A 21561-nucleotide genomic window follows, 5' to 3' on the forward strand; every position below is an offset into this window, starting at 1 on the left:
TCATAATGGAAGCCCCCATAATGGGGCTTCATAATGGAAGCCCCATTATAAATAGAAGCATTGGAAGGACTGTGTCAAAGGGAAGGGAGCCTCTCTTTCTTGTTTAAGTCCTCCCAACATGAAGACACAACAGCTTGTGGTGGGGAGAGGCTTGCACCTTTGGTCAAGAAGAGTAGCTTTTTGTTTTTTTGCGCTACGCGGGCCTCTCACTGTTGTGGCCTCTCCCGTTGTGGAGCACAGGCTCCGGACGCGCAGGCTCAGCGGCCACGGCTCACGGGCCCAGCCGCTCCGCGGCATGTGGGATCTTCCCGGACCGGGGCACGAACCTGTGTCCCCTGCATCGGCAGGCGGGCTCTCAACCGCTGCGCCACCAGGGAAGCCCCAAGAAGAGTAGCTTTAATGTCCCCATCTCCAAGATGGTCCTAACAACCCCTAGCTCTTAGAATTACCACAACATCAAATTGTGCTAATTCCCAGCACATAGTGATGCTGACCAAGTGGCTATCAAAGAACTCCCTGGCAGAAGGTGGCTGCAGGTAAAGAGGGATGGAAGGAGCCAGAGTGCATGTTTCAGGAGCACTTCTGCTTGGGGCTGCTGATGGTACAGCTTCCCAGGACAAATGCAAGAGAGAAGGATGAGCCACATGGTGTGATCCTTGGGGAAATAAAACTCCAGTTTCATCAGGCATGTTGAGAGACAGGACCCTGAGTTAAGCCCTGAAAAACTGCATGAAGTCCAAGCAAGCCTGCCACCAGACAGCACACGGCAGGGGCTCACCTCCCCACAGACGATTCAGTGCTGTTATGTAGAACTGACAAAGGGCCAAGGGACAGGGCTGGCTGGGGAATCGGAAGATATGGATGTAGGTGTCTTTTGGGGTTTCTGTGCCTAATATTAGCCACCTGACCTACAAAGTCACTGCTGGCCCCCTGGAAATGAAGGAGTCAGATGTTTTCTTGGGTACCTACCAAATGGTAGGAGTTCTCTTATACGTCACATAATTCAGCCCATCCCACATTCCTGGGAAGGAAAAATTATCTCCCTTATTTTACAAATGACCAAACATAAGATCGGGGGGCCAAGTGAACACCCCAAACCTCAAGGAACTAAGAAGACATATAGAGGGAATTCAAACAGTGACCTTTCGAATTCCAGTGTTAGGGGTGCTTCTATTATAACCCTCTGGAAGGGCTCTTTGGGGAGGCATGGATGAAAAAAAGGTGGAACCACCAGCTTCCAAACTCACTAGTGAAGGAGAACTCTAAAATGAGAATACTTCCTAAGAGTGAAGCATGCACATACCGCACCTAGCATGGGGTGCAGCGTGCAAGGAGAGCTCAGCAAATGACTGTGACCATCACCTCTAATAGTAATACTGATTCTGTGAAGCAATGCCATGTGCTGGGCACTGTACGGAGTGACTGATGCAGGTGTCCCTAAGGGAGTCACACAGAGGCAGCATCTTGCTGGAGGATTTTATACACAGGGAAGGGGTCAGGCACGCCAGGCAGGGTTGATAGCCTGCCCTGTCCAGCTCAGGGGTTGCCGTGAGAATCCAATAAGATGATGCACAGGAAAGGACTCTGAGAAACCTCACCCAGCAGGGTGTATGCACACGATGGGATGACTGTGATCTCCAGGGAACACGTCAAGCAGGTGTGCAATCTGAATAGCTGAAAACCTAGAATGCTATTCCAGAAAGCTCCATGAACTAAACCTGGTCTCCAATCTCAGCCCTACTGGTTATCAGTTGTAGATCTTTGGGGGAAAACTCATCCTAAGTTTCACTTTTCTGAGGTAAGAAGGAGAATACAAATATCCTCCTCCACCCTGCTTCGTGCCCAGAGACTGGCCCCCGTGGTCTGCATTGCCTGGTCCTCTGAGCTTCCTGCCCTCTGCATGCCACCCAGGAAGGCACAGACGGGAGACCAGAGGGTGGAAGGAGAGAGGTCAGGGTATTTCATCCAGCCTCCTTCCCATCCTTGTTCTACAATCTCGCTTGGCGAGGGAAGGGACTTTGTCCGCAATCTCGCCCTCCCTGGGTACCAGTAAATAGATCTCATCCTGGGATGGTAACAGCTTCCCACTGTTTTTAGTTTCCAGTGCCTCACCAGCTCTTGTTTGCTACCTTAACCTTGCCTAACCTTTGTATGTCGCTCCTGCATTAAAGTATCCTCATCTGACCTAGTCGGGCTGGGTGTTTCTTACAGGACCCTGACTAATAGATTTACTTAGGGCTCTGTAATCAGCCCATCTCTCCCATAGCTTCAACCACCACCATTTTGCCCGATACCTCTGAAAGTTGACTGCTTTGGAAGTCAACGATGTGGGGCTATGTAGCTTACTGGTAGGAGCTTAAACTCTAGTTGGGGAACCAGGATAGATTCAACGCAGATACAAAACAGAATAGAACGAAGCACTAAACTATATCTTATCAAACACTGGGCATCTGGAGATACAGGCTTGAATTCTGGGCTTATCCCAGATGAAATGAAGGTTCTGGGGCAAATCCTATAACTTCCGTGAGCCTCAGATTTCTTATTTACAAAAAAGGGAAGCTAATAGCTACCTCATAAGAGCGAAAGAGATAATATATGTAAAAGTGCGTTGTTGACTAAATTAAAATACAATGACAATGAGGCTTCGCTGGTGGACAGGCAATGGCTCATCCATACTCACATCATGAATCCCCTCTTAAATCTCTATAATCCAAGAGAAAACTCTCTAAAACAGGAAGAGGCACCAGCTTCAGAAAGCCTAGCAAAGAAAAACAGATTAAAAAAAAATTTTTCTCCTATGGCCTGACATGAACAAGTGGGCCTTTTGCAAGGCTAACAGGCGTTTTGTACTTCTTTGTCTTTCCTTCCTGGGCAAGTGGCCAAATGGAGAATCGATCGTTTATGTTTCTGTGTTTCTTAAAGAAACACTACGGGGAGCAGAAATGTCAACATTCTGCTCTGCAACTTGCAGATAAGGAAAGACGATTGTCTGGGAACCAAGAACCGTCAACAAATTCAGAGCATTTGACAGGAGCGTGTTATGGTTGGACCAACTCTCCAGGGCTTTGGGGACCTCACAGTTATAAGGGGTGACGACAGATGGGGTACTTCACTGCAGGTAACCCCCCCCCCCCACACACACACACACACACACGCCAAGGTCGGCAATCCTGGCCAGGCCTGGTACAGCTAGCCTGGCCCAGTGTTAATCCTGAGGGAGAACTTCAGGGCACACAGGCCAACTCCTGTCTCACATACGCTGAGACCTCCATGCTTCTATGAAGGCAGCTGCCAGTGAGGTGCTCTGTGACCCATGCCTGGTGAACGCTATCTACCAGGATGCTGGGGGAAGACGCACCAGCCTCTTTCTTGTTCTCAGCAGACTTGCGGCTCTGGGTGAGAACCAGGCCACTGGAGAGTTTCTTGATGTCTTTCAATTAATATTTGTCAAAAGCAAATCTCCATTTGCCTGGCCTCATACTCAGTAAGGAGCAACTTCAGCAAGAATCAAGATGCAGGCCTTTATCCCCATTCTTGACTAGGGTCTCCCTGGCTCAGTCTTTCTGGGTTCTCTCTCTGCAATCTACGCGCTGGTAGAGAGGTTGCGTTCTGGTCTGATCTCATGCGTGAATCACAGTCCTGCTCTGGGGCAGAGCAGGGGTAAGGGTGGGTGAACATGGAACGCTGAAGTTATCCAACTACCCCACAAAACAAGTGGAATGGCCCATCTCTTTCAAGGATGCCCTGTGGCTGTGTGTCTACGTCACATCCTCCAGAGCAGCATTTATCAGTCGTGAAGCTGGAATTTAGAATTCTTCCTGTTGGACTCCTTTGTGTATTCATCACTCAGACTTGAACTTGGCAGAAGAAGGGGGCTCATTACTGGACTGTCCTAAAATCTTATAACATTGCTTAATTATTATTATTATTTTAATATTTATTTATTTGGTTGCATCAGGTCTTAGTTGCAGCATGCACATGGGATCTAGTTCCCTGACCGGGGATCAAACCCAGGCCCCCTGCATTGGGAGCGTGGAGTCTTATCCACTGCACCACCAGGGAAGTCCCGCTTAATTCTTTTTTATAAAAGGATACATTAACCTCTTCCAAGGAGACAATCTGTGAACTCATGATTTTAATGTCTTCTATACTTTTTTCTAGTATGCCTTGTAGTAGATTCATAACTACTAAAATAAAGTTTGCTGTGTAACAGCTAAAAGAAAAAAAAGAAAGTAATGATACACAGTTTAGAAAATTAAGAGTTTTTAAAAAGAATGATTCCTACAGCTATACTACAGGGAGTCTTAGCATCTAATATACATGTTAAACAGTTGAGAAAATGTGTACAGTATAAAAAAATTAATACCTGTGCTTTATTAAGCATCTATCAAAGAAAAGGCAATGTAGAGGGTATTTTATAGATACTGTCTCATTTAATATTAGTAGGCACTTGGCCAGCCTTCTTTTCTTTTTTCTTTCCTTTTCTTTTCTTCCCTTTTTCTTACATTAAAAAAAATTACATTGACCAAGTTGTATCCTCAGGGACTATTAGAAGATAAGAAAAAATGCTCAGATATATTATTAGGGAGAAGGAAAACAAGATATGAAACTATAAATAGTAATTCCAATTACACTACATATATGTGTATGATTCATATACATATACACAAATGTATATAAAAATACAAAGAGAGAGTGTTAGTTACACACAAAAATGCCGCTACTGATTTTTCTTTTTGTGGTGGGACTGTGGGTAAGTTTAATTTTCCCTCATACTTTTCTGTACTTTCAAAATTTTTACAATGAGCATTTTTTGAATTCTATAATCAGGAAAATAATTAAATTATAGGTCTTAAATGCATAAGATAGCTTGTAAACTTCTTGCTAAATCATCTGTTTTTCTAATATTTTATATTACTTTTTAAAAAAAGAGACACAGACTACACGGAGACCAGAATCTGGGAACAAACAATGTTCAATTTTGTATGTTTTTAAAGGCTATTTAATAACATAATTGTCTTATTTTGCATATTAAAATTCTTCTCAATTTCTTTCTTAGTTTTCTCAATGAAAAGCCTTCTTTAAAGCATTTAAAATCATGAATCTCTTCGTGATACCGCCAAATGTCAATATCTAGTTACATATCACTTTTTATAACATTTTCCCTTTAAAGTATGTGGGGGACATTAATAGAAATTTCAAGAATGAATAAAATCAGCTTTTTTATTAATATATCATCTTTTACCATATTCATCATATGGTGAAATATATAAAATTTATTCAGAAATCAAGTAGAAAATTTATAAAATCTGAGTGACAGCACAATTTGATGATTTTGTACTTTTATTTTTGCAGGCATCGCACAGTGAAGACACAATTGAATAACACGTGATACGCTCAAAAACTGTACAACAGGGGCTAGCAAAATACCTCCACGTAGGAGATGCTCAACAAACGTTTGCTAAATGATTGACACGTCCTCCCAATAAATAAATGCAGTGAGTCATCAGCGCACCAAGTAATATACCAGTATATGAATAAAAAAATATGTCTACCAGAATGACTGTAATCATTCCTTCCTCTCGGTCATAATCAAACCCACACTATTTAAATGAAAATGCTTGCGCAGTACCTTGAGTTTCATCATGGAGTCTTGGCATAACTTGTCTCCCCGAGCTGCGGAAACCTCATCAATCCCGATCAGTTTGGCCTTGTACCGGACCCCTTCACCTTTAAACCTCTTTATCAAAGTGGCTTCACTGCGATCCTGACCTAGAAAGAGAGAAATGCAGGATTCAGATAGGTAGGTGTTCAGGCCCCACTGGCTTTAACTATCCGCAGCTCCGAGACTGGTTCTCTGGTTCACCTACATGCTATGAAAGTCAAATCATTAGACCACGGACAACAGAATGGTAAGACTCCTGTATGCAAATTCTGGCTCTATCCTTTTAAATCCTCAGGCAGATTACACAGTTCTCTCTGAGACTCCATTTTCTCAGGCAGAAAAAAAAAAAAAAAAAAAAAAGAGTTAAAAATAACCAATCCCAAAGGGGCATTAAGATAAATAAACATGATGACACGTATAAAGTAGCCAATACGGATTTTGATACACACTAGGTCATCAACAAACGATCATCACCCACTAGGAGTTTATGTCTGACATTCTTGTTAGAATAGTATTAGCCCTGAGCCTCTCCGGCATTTCCAGCATTTAATATGACTTTGGCCCGGGTCCAAGACCCTCCTTACACCCAATTCCATGGGCTGTTTTACAGTGAGACTCCAGAGTAATTGCTTTGTATCAAGCAGTGACTCGGGGGCAATTATCAAAAAATGATTTTACAATGTCTCTTCTGTTAACTCATGCGTGTACAGAAAGAGGCTTCCATACTTCTTGGTACGGTGTGCCCACACCTCGTAACAGTTTTCTCAATCATTATTAGCATAATATTTTGCTGAGACACATCAACCAGAAGTTCAAACGCATCCACATAAAATGAAGACAATAAAGTTACTGTGAACTGAGCACATGTTTCTTGTGAGATGTTTCATAAACTTGACCCCCTCTTCACAACGACTCAACCATAGTCATTTCCCAGATGACAAAGATGAAGGTCACAGAGTTCAAATAGCTTGTCCACGTTCATATAGTTAGAAAAAAAAAAAAAAAGAATAAATAGGAATTCAAATCTCTAACTTTGGCAAACTCCCATCAAAGCAATCACAGGTTGGGGCATTGCTTATGTGGTTCTTAAAACCTGGAATGCCCTAAGGCTTCTGATATTCACCTCCTGGAAGATCATTAACTTCAACTTCTGATACCTCCTCTATCATGCCTTCTTTCATCAGTCTGACACTTAGATATGAGGACACTGGAGATAATTCAGCCCATTTCTTCTCTCCACATGGTGGACAAACTGAGGCCTTTCCATTATGTGGGGTTGAGAATTATTTGAGGACACACTTAAAATAGAAAAAAACCCAACAGCAATAGCTAACCATCATATAATGCTTTCCTACTGACGAAACATGGCTTGCATTTCATTCATTTATTCATTCATCCCTTACTGAGCATCGCTTCTGTGCCAGATGCTATTACTCACTGGCAACAGATGAATGAGACAAAGTCTATGCCCCTAGAGGCTCAAGTTTTTGATGACTGCAAACAAAAATGTGTAGTGCACTATGCTAGATGTGTAAGAAGGTATAAGCTTTAGAGCCAGACATCCTCATTTCAAATCACGGCTCTCTCACTTGTAAGCCAACTAAACTATCTGCCAAGCCTCTGTTTCCTTAACTGTTGAATGAAGATTAAATATCTACTTTAGGAGTTATTATGAATAGTAACTTAAATAAGATAGTACGTGCAAAGCATGGATTCACATGGTAAGTTTTCTATAAATGGTAGTTGTTGCCCCTGTTATCAGCTCAGTAAAAGAAGCACGTAGAAGATACAAAGCTGAGAACAGGAAAACACAAAAGAAGGACGTCTGCATAGTTAGGCCTAGAACTGTCGTCCCCAAATCCCATTTGGTATTTTTTCTACCGCATCCTTGCGGACTTTTAGCATATTAAACTTCTTGAATTACTTTCCATAAAGCAAATATAACACATGGATGATTCGTCTGAATGTGTAATCAATGTAAAAATTAAGTCTCCGGGATCAGTGAGGGCAGATGTCAGAGACTAAGGCTAACAACAAAGAGAAGAACATTTGCCTGATATACCCTATACGTACAGACATCGAGCTGTGGGCACCGCAGGTCACCTCTCCCTGCATTATTATGCAATATTTGGTAGGAGTGGCCTATGGTTTGAGTGGCCTATTTCTTGGGAAGGTTATCTTACTCTACCTTATTCTATCGCAAATACCATCTCTGCCTCTTCAATTCCTGACACTATGTCAGTCATTAATAGCACCCCTTTCAGTTTATACTTAAACTCCAAAGTTTAAGTATAACAACAATACCAGGTAGGATTTATCATGTCCTGTACAAAGCTCATTATATGCACCAACTTGTTTAGCCCTGGAAATAATCCTAGAGGTAGGTACTATTACTTAGGTTTTATAGACAAGGATCTATATCGAAGGTTTGAGAGGCCAAGGAATTTGTCCAAACTCACTGAGTGGGACCTGAACCCAGATCTGCCTGATGCCAAAGCCCAGGCTTATGGTTTGCTTGTGTTCTGTGTCTTCAAGCCTTGTGTTCTGTGTCTTCAAGATGCTTCTCATCTATTCGACTTCCCTGTGAAGCCCCATCTAAACTTCTACCAAAACTCACCTGGCCCAAATCTGTTGACATTTAATACACTGGCAGCATTAAAACTCCATTGGAGAGATGGCTTGAAAATGCAAGAAACAGCTTCCAGCCTCCAGGTCATGTCCGAAAAATGTCCATAAGTCAGATACAAAGACAGCCTTAAGAAGCATTTGTCAGGGCACAGAGCTCTGTTGAGGAACATGCTTCATAAGAGGAAGCAGAGCCAGATCAGGTGAACGAGGGCAGAGATTAATAAGAAAATATGAGATCATTTAGAGGAAAGTAGAGAGCCCAATTTAGATTAGGACCCAGGGCCAAGCTAATTTGTATGAAGGGCACTTATGCAGTAGATAATCCGGTTTCTCATTAAATGCTCCACCATTAAAAGGGTAATTTTTCATGAGCACATCTTGAGCAAGGTCTCAAATACATAAGTTAAGAAATAAAGAACAGAGATCAGAGCCATAACACTGTTCCTTCAGAGGCACATACGACTTGAGAGTGTGAGGGAGAGTGTCAATCTTCATGCATCCTAAGTTATCATGAATCCCCAGCCTATTTTGCTGAAAGCACCACTGACCCTCTGCTTCAGGATGGACAGGAGAAAGGTCATGTATTTAAGGAAAATCATCTATTATCGAGCATTTACGATACCGGTCATTGTGCCAAGAGTTTTACATGCCATCTCTTATTTAATCCTCACATCTGCTCTTTGAGTTAGTCTCTGTCATGAGCCCTATTTTTATAGAAGATGACACCAGTGCCCAAAGCCAAGGGCATCGCCTGAATTTTTTTAGATAACAGCTTTATTGAGATTTAATTCCCATACCATTCAATTCCCTCTTTTAAAGTGTACAATTCAGTGGTTTTAGTACATTCATAGAGTTATACAACCGTCACTGCTAGCTAATTTCATAACATTTTCATCAACCCAGAAAGAAACCCTGTACACATTAGTAGTTATTCCCCATCTTCCCCAAGCCCACCAGCCCTAGGCAACCACTAATCTACTTTCTGTCTCTATAGACTTGCCTGTTCTGGAGGCAAACTACATTTCATATAAATGGGATCATACAATAGGTGGTCCTTTGTGACTGGCTTCTTTCACTTAGCATCACATTTTCAAGATCATTCCATTTAATAGCATGTATCAGTACTTCGTCTTTTTCTTTCTGAATAATATTCCATTGTATGGATATACCATAACAGCCGATGGACATTTAAACAGTTTCTATTTCTTTGCCATTAAGAATAGTGCTACAATGAACATTTCTGTACCAGTTTTCACATAGCCATATTTCTTCAATTCTCTTAGGATTACACCTAGAAGAGAAATTGCTGGGTCATACGGTAACTCTGTTTAACTTTTTGAAGAACTGTCAAGCTGTTTTTCCAAAGTGGCTCCAACAGTTTAGAATCCCACAAGCAAAGTATGAGGGTTCCAGTTTCTCCACCACCTGTTCTTGCTACATCTCTTATTGTCTTTTTTTTTTTTTTTTTTTAACTTTAGCCATCCTAGTAGGTGTTTAGTTCATTGTTGCAGTTCGCGTTTTCCTCAGGACTAATGATACAGAGCATCTTTTCATGTGCTCATTGCCCATGTGCTTATCTTTTTTGGAGAAATGTCTATTCAAATATGACAGCCTGAATTTGAACCCAGGTCTCAAGCAAAATGTCATGCTTTTACCCATTAGGCTATGGGGTCTCCTGTGACCTGTCATAGCACTTACTACTTCTCGCTTTGTGTCACAGCTATTTGGATAGATGTCTGATGGAGCCTACAGTAAACTGGCAGATAGCTTTCTCTTAAGGCAAGTACATCACAAGCACACACACCTCGCCTGATCTTCTCATACCGTGTCCCATTTAATCCTCCAGGGTTACTGAAAGGAGGCATTGCCATCATTCTATGGATAAAGACACTAAAGCCAGAGAGGTAACTAAAGTTATTTCAAGCTGAGCTGTGAACAGAGCTTCATCCTGTCGTACACTGAGGCCTGAGCCCCTCCACTGGGCGGCATGAGCTCTGGATTCAGAGGACCTGAGTTCAAGTGCCACCTCTCCCACCCCGCCCCTAATCGTGTTGCCTTAGGTAAGTTCCTTTACATGTCTTCCACGGCATCTTTCTCTGTTCAGTGCAGATAAGAACAGTTGCTCCCACGTAGGGTCATTGTTTAGGTCAAAGAAATGACACACAGACAGCATGTAGGAGAGTGACAGGCAAACAGTAAGAGCTAGTCAGCGTTGGCCATTGTTATCTAGGCGCTTGTACTTCCAGTTTGTCTGGGACAGTCCCTGTTTATACCTTTTGTCCTGACGCTATTATTACTAGCACCCCTCATTACTCTGAAACGTATCCCAGTTTGGATGGTGAATTGTGTGGTCACCCTAATTATATCACCATCTTTACACGGCACTGCCTCAGTGTTCTTTGTGCAAGGCACTGTGCTAGCTTTCTGTGGTACCTAGGTAAGTGAAAAGTGTCTCTTCTCCTGTCCGGAAGCCACAATTCAGAAGGAGACACACATAGCTTTACAAAATATGACCAGGAATGTGAATGTCATATAGAGCTGAGGGGAGGAGGAATTGTTTTCTGTCTGGTGAGGAGAGGATTAGCAACAGCTGCAGAGTTGAGATGCCGTTTGAGGGAGGCTGGTGAAAAAGCAGGGATTCAACAGGTAGAGAAGTAAGGAAGCTGCTTTCTAGAGGAACGAAGATTACGGTAATATTCAGAGACAGTGAGTAATTAGGTTAGACTGAGTGTTTCTCAACCCTAACTATGTTTTGGAATCATCTAGGCAGCTTTTATAAATATCACTCCACAGATTTTGATTACATTGATTTGGGGTAAGCCTGAGACAATCAATGTGCTTGCAAAGTACTGTGTTCAAACACAGGGCTTGAGTAATGCTGACAAAGGCTGGAGGGGTCTAATCAATGAAGGGCTTTGGAAGCCAAGCTAAAGCTTTTGGGCTTTGTTCTTTAGGCCACAGGAGCTATTTCTGTTATGGTCTGTTGTGAGGATTAGATTAAAACAACAGTGTAGCAACATTTGGGGAAGTATAAAGTTCTCTTTATATATATATATATATATATATAGGGAGTGCTCACTGTAAGTTCTAAGGTGCTAAAGATACAGCAGTGACCAAAATATATAAATATCCCTCTAGTCGTGGAGCTTACATTCTAGTGGAAAAGTCAATAGATTATTATTGCAGTCATTTTCTAATCCTAGTTTGATGAAGAATCACCTGTTTAAAACACACACACACACACACACACACATCCCACACAGACACAAAAAACCACATTCCTAAATCCCACCCATTGAGATTCTGAGCCTAGTGGGAGGGACACAGTAGACTGAGTTGATTCAGACATTCGTAATTCTGGAAGCTCACCAGGAACAGCAAGTGTTCGAACAGCAACCTTTTTATGTAGAAAACTTCTTTGGAGGTGCTATTTCTCAAACTGGGTCCTCAGAATGAGAATTTCAAAACAAAGTTTTGATTTGGGGTTTTCAAATTGATAATAATATTTTAAACATGTTACCAGTTCACAAAGGATAAAAATCAGTAATAATAAAAGACATGACGCGGCAAAGGTATTTTCATAGAGTTTTCTTTGTTTTCTTAAAAGCCCAAGACTTTCTTTTTAAATGTTTCCAAGGGATCTCCTTAAGTGGGAGAAACACTCTTCAGTTGCCTTTGTGGCTGGCTGGGTATACATGCCTGGGAGACAGGGAGGGCCTGAGGGGCACCACCTCATTAGTGCTTTCCTACTCACATCAGAGGAAAGGAGCCTAAGCGGAATGGTTTGAAGATTTCTGCCCTGGTGCACTGGCTTTACTAGGTTCCATAAACAAGCAACAGTGATGAAACAATCACTATAAGGGATGCTTTGTCAAGAATCTTAATCCAAAACTCTCCAAGTAATCTGAGAACTCAATTTTCAATATACCACTGACTGGAATTCCAAAGGAGGAAGATACAAGGGTTTATGACTGGAAACCACACCCCATGGAAGAAAAGCAGTAACTGGCTGGGAAGTAAGGAGGCCTGGATTCAAGTGTGGTCTCTGTTCCTATACCTTCACCTATGTGATCATGTGTAAGTCATTTATCCTCTTGGAGGCTCAGCCTCCCCATGTACCAATGAGCATTCATAGAGAGAAAATGCTCTCCAGAGATCTCTGAGAGCTAACCGTCTATGATGACGTTTGAAACTAATATTTAGAGACTCTAACCATGGCCGTGCTTTGTAGAGCTCAGCTTACTGTTAAGGCAATCGTATGTGGGTCGTATCCACATATTTTAGATCCAGAGCCAGACATTCAGAGAGGTCATGTTTAAATTGATTCACCTCGGTAAGTACTAGAGCCAGGATTTAATCCCAGGTCTGCCTGAGTCCATAGAAGAAGGTCTCCAGGGCATTTTTCTTTCTTTTTTTTTTTTTTTTTTTGTTTTAATCACATCTCTATCAGTAAAAGATTTTTGAGCATACAGCTCTAAAATAGGTATATTTCTGTATAACTAAAATGAACCTCCTTAAATATCCTACAAGGCCCCCATAAATATGGTCCCTGTTGAACTCATCAACCTCATTTTGGACCACCCTCCCTTTTACTTTTCACATTCCCGCCACAGTGGCCTTCATCCAGATCCTCCAACAAGCCATGCTCTGAGCACACTGTGCTCTGCAGTTTTACACCTGTTGTTCTTTGGGCCTTGAAGTCACCACCCTCCCCTATCCTCCCCCCTCCTCTCACCCCTCCCCTTCGACACCTGAGGTCTCAGCACAATGCCATGTGTCCAGGTTTCTCTATCCCAGAGGTCTACCTGGGACGTCCCCTCTGAGATGTGTCCACAGTATTCTCCTGATAATCCCCCTGCCTCCTTGCAACAAATGAATCTCATTTGTAATAATCCGTTTAAATTCCTCCTTCTCATTCCTCTGTAAGCTCCAGAAAGGCCTGGACTGTGTTAGATTTGTTAGCCACGGTATCCCCGGAGCCTGGCATTTGCCTAACAAATAGACACATTTTCACTCAGTTCACTCACAGCATCTATCACAGCACCAGGGCACCTCACTGACTTTGTCTTCATGCCTGTCTCCTCTACATGCTAGCTCCCTGAGGGTGGGGGCAGGGATTGATTCATCTGTGTTCTCTGAACCTAGCATGGTGCTTGGCATAAAGCGGACCCACAGTTCTCAGCTGTATTGAATAATTCAATACATGAATGCATTTATTTATTTATTCAAAAGAGGCTAGTGGGCTCTCAGAGTCTGGATCACACTGGGAAAGTGTACAGGGTCACTACAAACCCCTTCCGTACAGACTTTGTCTCAAATCCACTCCATGAGTGTGATTCACTAAGTCTTCAAGGAATAGAAGTCCTAATGGGATAAAGTAAATGTCACACCTGCAGTTAGTTCACTGTTGACTGCACTTCATCCCATTAGGGAAGAGCGGTTCTCAGCCTCATCACAACCTGCTCATCTCATAACCCGGGAAATAACTCTGAATTTAAATGGAGACAGTCCCCAGGGCACCGAGTAAACTCCCCATTTTGCAAAGGCTTCAAGGATGCTGTCAGGAAGAACACCGCGTCCCTGTCTTGGAGCAGAAGGTACCGCCAGCGTGGAGGTCCCACACTGGGAGTGACCTTGCAGAAACTTCAACAAAAACAAGCCTCTCTGTCAGAAGTCAGGAGCCCAAAGAAGCAGGCAATTAGCATTTTTCATGACACTGAGGCGGAGAGCCCACAGAATCGACTGGAGTCGTAATCAGTAATCAGTCTCCCACTCCAGGCCGTTCACTAAAGATGGCTAATGGCCAAACAAAAGAGATTTCACACCCAAGACTGTTCTCTCTTTACCTCCCCCACTCATCCCAGATAATGAGCATGGCCACAGAAACCCACACAAGAGCCAAGATTGTTTGTTTCTAATGTGGGCAGTCTGGCTGTGGATCCTTTTAAGTCTTTTAACTTTTGACAGTTACAGTATTTTCCTGTCTAGCAGAGGTCAACATCAAGATATTTCTTATATCAAGCTGAGTATTCACTCCTCTTTTTTAGATACTTAAACATCTAAGGAAGTGTCTTAGCTGAGGCTGTTGTAACACAATACCACACACTGGGTGGCTTATATGACAGGCACAGATTTTTCATAGTTCTGGAGCCTGTGAAGTCCAGGATCAAGGTGCTGGCAGATTTGGTTCTGGGTAAGGTCCCTCTTTCTGGCTTGCAGATGGCTGCCCTCTTGCTGTATCCTCACTTAGTGGAGAGAAAGAGCATGTGAGAGAACTCTGATCTCTCTTCCTCTTCTTATAAGGGCACTAATCCCACCAAGGGGGCCCCACCCTCATGACCTCATCTAACCCTAATTACCTCCCGAAGGCCCCACTTCCAATACCGTCACATTGGCAGGTAGAGCTTCAATACATGAATTTTAGAGGGTGTGGGGGGAGGAGACACAAACACTCAGTCTGTAACAGGGAGGCTAGAATGAGGAAGGAGGAAGAAAAACCTGGATGATATCTGAAAACAAGGATGTCTGTCCCATTTCCACATACAGTCTTACTGAAAAGTCAGAACAACCTTGAAGGCAAAGACTGCATCCCATTCAGAGGAAGAGGGGACAGAAGCACAGGGAAGTAAGGTCAGGGGTACAAGGCTATGCTGCCAGTGAGGGGCGCGGTTGCCTAACACTGCGGTCAGAAGGCGTGGCAGTAGCTCTGGGACCCCCTGTGCGTGTGCGATTCTGGGAAAGGTGTTTAACTTTTGAGTGTTAGATTCTCCATCTGTACAAAACTATAGTTATTTGCACTCCTCTCTAGGACAGTTAGAAGAATTACACGAGACAATACACATTTGGCTCTTAGCACACTCCCTGGCACATGGCAGTCTTTCAATAAATATTTTTGCTGCATTCCTCCTCCCCAAATAATATATTTCACATTAAGCACCAGTGGTCCAAAGCTAACCGTAGCAAAGTCATACTGCATTAGAAGTGATGGTCCCAGCTATTTGGTGACTTTTTTTTTTTTTGGTTGCCTGGGAATAAGGGTGCAATTAGGAACAGGATGTCCTTCCTGAAGGCTACAGGGAGATCACCTTATGAATTATTAAGCCAGTACCCAAACTGAGACATCCTCCCTCCTTCTGCATATCTCTCTGAATTTACTAGGCCATCCATCTTGATGATAAGAAAATCTCAAGGAGGTTTCCCCCCACCCTCATCCCCCAGCCGAGCCAACATCATTCTATCCATTGCTGAGAGAGCTCTATTGTCTGTTAGGTTGTCCAATGTAAGAACAGATTGTGGGGGGAATTTCAGGGCCCAGGAGAAGAGATAACTTATTTTACTTAGAATTCTGTCTTGCCGTTATCCAGGTGTTGAGTTGCAATGGACAAGAAATTATGTATGCTGACTGTGTAGGGGAGAATGCTGATTTTTGTGTAATTAACTAGCTGGGTAGTGGGCAGAACAAGGGGAATGACACACTTAGGGGGCTGCTAAAAGGCACTTTTATGAACATGGTTGCTGTCATCATTGCTAAAAGGTAAACTAATTCAAAAGCTAAAATAATATTCAACCTATTACTCATACATACATTTTCTTTACAAGTTCTCCTCTCTGGTACTTCTGGAAAGAGCTCTGTATAAAGGGTATCTGGCATCCATGGGCACCTTTCTGTAGAAAACCAAGTCCTAAGATTCCAGAGATTCTAATGTGAGGGGCTGGCAATCTGCATTGTCAAAGTTTGGCCAATGATTCTGAGGCAGAGTCAGATTACGAAACACAGAAGTACAAGGCAGGATCCTTTGGTGACCCCACCTGTGACCCAATTCTTATGCTCTGACGGTTGGGCCTTCTTTCAATTTCCTAGTTGACAAAGGTCTATTAGTATTTACTTGTTCTCCTTTTCTGCGAGCTGTTATTTAATTTTAAAAATCTATTATAAAAATTGTATTAATAATTTCAATAACAGAAGAAAACAATCATTGGCCACGTCACGCCACTCCAACAGATCCTTAGCCCAACAATTTCCTAGCACCGTCCTTTCAAACACCACTTTAAAGTTTCTGTGAAGGGAAACTGAGGAGACTACCATGCTAAAAACGTAAGTGTGGGGTGTGCATCGTGCTCCATGTGGTGACGCCTGGTGCAGGAGAGCACGTTGAGGCAGGAAGGACCTAGGCCGGGGAATCCCCCTAGCTGGACTGTAAGCTCCTGGAGGGCTGGCATTGTCTTCCGTTGTCCTCTCTGTGCATCTCAAACAACTAGGACAGTGCCTGGCATTGAGTGGGTGCTCAAGAAATATTTGCTGAAGAAGGAAGTATATACTGAGTAAGGGAAAGTGCTCTCACTTTCCTTACGTGGAGTTTCCAACACCCTCCCCCAAACATACAGACATAGCATTTTCTAACTTTGGAAAGTCAAGTTTAAGTTTTCTTCACGGTGCCCAAAGTCTCAGGTGCTACGAAAACAGGCTAGTGGCACTACAACCCCTAGCAACGTTTCTCGAACACAAGTCAGGTATAATAGAAAAATAGCCAATCATACCTCCATGTAAGAGGAAGAAGCCGTGAGACAGAAAAAGGGAGAAACCTTCCAGTTTTAAGATTATAAAGACGTCTATAACCCTCCATTGCCGAGTCCTTCTGAAGTCTTCCATGAAGGCCTGGGAGCTTGGTATTTCCTGCTAACCTGGGCCTGTCGAGGACTAACCAGCCTGGCTTCTAATCTGCGCTTTTCTTGTGCACACTTGCTTACCGGGAGCCTGAGGATGGCACACACCATTCGCTTTCTCAGGTCTTTGTATGGCTGGGCTTGGGTCTTTTTCCTAGCGGCCAAGGGGCAGAGAAGGTAAAGACAGTATGTGCCGCCACTAAGGGTGTAAGGGAATGCACCAGGTGTGCAATAGTTTAGCTCACGTTGATGCACAGAATGGGCTTTAGACAGTATATATGTTCCCCTTCATTGTCCTCTTATCCCTCACAAGCTAGCATGACATGCGCTATTAGTCCCTTCCTACAGATGAGAAAATTAAGGCTCCAAGAGGTAAAGACTGGCCCAAGACCACAGAGCTCAGAAAAGGCAGAGCCAGGAGTGCTGAAAAATCAATGGAGTTAATCCAAAGCAGTTTTAAGGCAAACAGGTAGATGCAGAGAACAGAGCAGTGTTTCCCAGAGGGGAAGGGGCTGGAGGGAGGGAAAAATGGGTAAAGGGAATCAACCATATGGTGATGGATGGAAAGTTTTGGCGGTGAGCACACTGTAGCATATATAGAAGTAGAATTATAAGGTTGGATACATGAAACTTATATAATGTTATAAACCAATGTTACCCCAATAAGAAACTAAAAAAAAAAAAGAAAGACAAACGCAAAAAAAAAAAAGAAAACAAAACAGAACGAAAGTTTTAAGGAAGAGAATGTGCAACTTGAGGCTGGGTAAGAAACAGGATTGCAGAAGGCAATTGAACAGTCATTGAATTGATTTTTGTCTCTGTCATTTGCAACAGAAAGGGTCCTGTTATGGTTGTGGTGCTGCGGGGATGAAGGCAAGACAGGATGACGCACATAAGGGTGGGGGAGAAGCAGATGATGCAGGGGAAAGAGCACAGTCCAGGAGAGACCTGGGTCCTCAGCTCTCTGTCATTCGGAGCCTCCTGGCCTAGCGCAAGTCACTCCATCTCTCCACAAATGACGCTAATAACGTTCCTCCTGCAGGATTACTGTAAGAACTCTATGCAAGCATATGTGTGAAGCACCCAACACAGCGGTACAGCTCCTGGACGGTATCAGATGTTGACAATATTTCCACTTCCTTTTCTGTGAACTGCGGGCTACATGTGGTGTGTCTCCCAGACCCAGCTTTAGGTCTGAAGACTCATCCCCCAGCTGACATGCTGACCCAGGAAGGCTCTCGGGTGAGCTGCTGTCAGGGAACTCTCCTCCACCAAAGCGTAACCTCACCCAATGCCATGTTCCCCTCACCTCGCTTCCCACCGCCCCCTGAAGCTTGCATCCAATCAGTAACTGGATTAGATGAGGCTGAGTATAAAAACCCAAGCCCCAAGCCTCAGTTGGGGGCGACACTGAAGGCCACTCAAGAGCTCCCTGTGGAAGAGTGAGATCAGCTGGGGCCTTTGTTGCAGCTGCATCAGGGTTCAGCTCCCCCCTCTGCTCAGCCCTGCTACCCGTACACCCCATTGGTGTTGATTCTGAAGGCACTTCCCCAATAAGCTTCCTATAGCAAATCTCCATCTCCACCCCTGGTTTCCTGGGAACTCGATGGAAGACAGTACAAAGTCAGTGCATTTGAGGGAGAGAGTTCTGATGGACGATAGAGAGGGGGTCTGGATGTGGAGATGCAAGCTAGCACGTGCCTGCGATAATCCAAGAGTGACGGGACGAGGGCTCGGGGCGGGGGGCAGTGCCGAGTGCCCCAATGATGTAACCTGCTTTGACGTTCCATGACGCTAAGCCTAAGTAAGAAGGCAAATCCAGAGCTAACGCTGTCTCACCAAATGCAACTCAAAGGCCTCTGGCAAAACTGTGGAGTGTTTGCCAGCCGTCGCGGGCAGCCGAGTCTGTCAGAGTGAGCGGGGTGATCCTCACCGCCACCAGAACTGGGAGGTACAGTGGGGTTTCCTTTTCGAAAGTTCACAACTTGTCTCCCTTTGGCAAATGCCCACGATAGCAGATACTAGGCATCTACAAAGTCCTGGGAGCTGATGACAAGCGAAGATGATCTTGTTTTCCAATGAAAAAATAACAGACACGTTTTTAAACTTTCTCTATTTGCATTCTTTAAAACAACTGTTTTTTTTTTTTTCTTTCCAATTACAAAGAGGAACATGCTCAAATCTTAAAATTTGGAAAACGCAGGAGAGGAAAAAGAGGGAAAGTTATCCAGAATAACTTCCAGGGATATCTGTGGCTGCATTTGAGTATATGCCCTTCCAAACTTTTTCCTAAGTATACACACACAAATGCACACTTCTCAAAAATGTTTTCATACTGTACATCTGTAGCTTGCTTCTTCCATTTGGCAGGGCAGTGCATCTTTTCTTCCATATTAATATTTCTTGGAACAATTCTTAGTGGCTGCCTGACATCCCCATTTTATAGATGTAGCGTAATTTATCTAACCAACCCCTTATCATTGGACAGTTAAGATCTTTCCAATTAAAACAGTGCAAAGAGATATAATGCTGAGAACTCCTCCTGAAGACAGTAGGAAGATGGATTTTTCCCTGTGAGAACGCCTCCATGGAGTCTTTCTACATGTATCAGAGTTGACACTTCATTATTCCCGCCGTCCTTCTTCCACTCCGGAGACGTGTGTGGGCTCCAAACAGACAAATGTGTGAACACAGATGCGAAACTTACCTCTCCCAATGTTCTTCATTGGGGGAAACAATGAGGGCGAAGGAAGGAAGTCTGTAGGATTTGGATTACACGTGAATCCCTGTAAGCTCTGGACATGTTGCCCACGGAAAGCCAGATGACTGAGAGCACAGAGAGAAGCGGGAGAGTGGGACTTAGTCGGTGAGCTGAGGTCACAGCGGAGCGCAGGACAGTTGAAACCCCCAGTTTGAAGTTCTCACCCCACGTGCGTGAATGCTCGGCATTTGAAAGCCTGCTCTTGGACCCAGACAGAGGTTAATTAAGTCACAAATGAACGAGGGTTTCTACTTTCATGTGCAGCCTGCCACTGGCTGAGAACTTCTGCAGCAGCTACAACTTTCACGCGGTCACCTCCATTAGAAAAAAAAAGAAAAGAAAACAAGAGGGTTTAATTGGGCCTCTCTGCTGCCAACTTGCTTGCAGACTATTTTTTAAGGGAGATTACTTTGGTCCGGGAAGATTCTGGTGGGAGCGAGACCCACACTTTATCTTCCATCTGCCTTCTAAACAAGAGGGCTGTGTATGCTATCGACTGATTAAATGATTTCTTTAGAGTACAAAGAAGTATTTGTGATGAAGACAACAGACAGGGAAAATCAATTATTTACTGAGGAGGCTGTGATATAAGTTACATTTGATTAAACTCAGAGATAAATCCCAGTGGTGGAGGGTTTAAGTGGAATGTGCTGGAATAGACAGTGACTAAGTGGCCCCCCCCGCGACACTGCCAGTAATGAATGCAAGGGTACAGGCCCCACCCCGACGCCCCTGGATTTCTAACACAGGCAGCCTAATAGTCATGCATTCAAGCCACAAACATGTGTTGAATGCCTACTACATAGCACTGGCTCAGGTCCCAGGGAAGAGTCATAGACAAGAGAGGGAAAGCCCCTGCTCTCCTAGAGCTTCTCATCTGAAGGGGAAAGGAAGAGAATTAGCCAGTAAATAAATAATGAACGAGATCCTTCCAGAGAGTGATAAGTGTTATGAAGATGATGAAACAGTTTGATGAGATGAAGAGTGACTGGGGTCAGGGTGGGGAACAACTAATTTCGACAGGCTGGTCCAGGAAGGAATTGCTGGAGAAATGACATTTGAAAGGGGATGTGAACGAGGAGTAAAGGGCAGTCATGCCGAGAGGGAGTGCGTTTGGCCTGTTTACAAAACAGAAAGAAGCTAGTGTGATGGGAGCAGAACCAAGGGGGAAGGGATGGGAGCGGCACAGGAAAGAGGGAGGCAGGGCTCCTTCATGTGTCGCTTTAGAAGGTCAGGTAAGGAGTGTGGATTCAGTTCTAAGCCCAGCGAAACACCCATAGTAGGGCGGGGGCAAGCGGGGGTTATGCAGGTAAATGGCCGCATTTATTTTTTTAAACATCTTTATTGGAGTGTAATTGCTATTCAATGGTGTGTTAGTTCCTGCTGTATAACAAAGTGAATCAGCCATACGTATACATATATCCCCATATCTCCTCCCTCTTGCGTCTCCCTCCCACCCTCCCTATCCCACCCCTCTAGGCGGTCACTAAGCCGATCTCCCTGTGCTATGCGGCTGCTTCCCACTAGCTATCTGTTTTACGTTTGGTGGTGTATATATGTCCATGCCACTCTCTCACTTTGTCCCAGCTTACCCTTCCCCTTCCCCATGTCCTCAAGTCCATTCTCTACATCTGCGTCTTTATTCCTGTCCTGTATGGCCGCATTTTGTAATGATTTCTCCGACTGCTCTTTGGCAAAAGGGCGTGAAGTCGAAGCAGGAGGTATCGTAGTGATCCAGGTGAGAGAGGAGACAAGGAGGGTGGATTAAGACGTAGAGAAATGGGCTCAATCAAAACAGACACTGCAGGAAGAGCAGACAGGGCTCATTCATAGATTGTCTGTG

The 21561-nt window shown here is 43.8% G+C and overlaps 1 protein-coding gene across 6 annotated transcripts in view; it reads right to left on the bottom strand.

Annotated features, from left to right (window-relative positions):
* DAB1 (DAB adaptor protein 1) overlaps positions 1-21561 on the bottom strand; it is a 419471-nt gene that overhangs the window by 138850 nt on the left and 259060 nt on the right. For all 6 annotated transcript variants that reach the window (XM_032607142.1, XM_032607180.1, XM_032607160.1 and 3 more), the window contains exon 3: positions 5633-5772. In XM_032607142.1, coding sequence (XP_032463033.1) covers positions 5633-5772 — 140 coding nt within the window. The remainder of the gene's footprint in view (positions 1-5632; positions 5773-21561) is intronic.

Source organism: Phocoena sinus, chromosome 1 (assembly GCF_008692025.1).
Source record: "Phocoena sinus isolate mPhoSin1 chromosome 1, mPhoSin1.pri, whole genome shotgun sequence".
Taxonomy (NCBI): Eukaryota; Metazoa; Chordata; class Mammalia; order Artiodactyla; family Phocoenidae; genus Phocoena; species Phocoena sinus.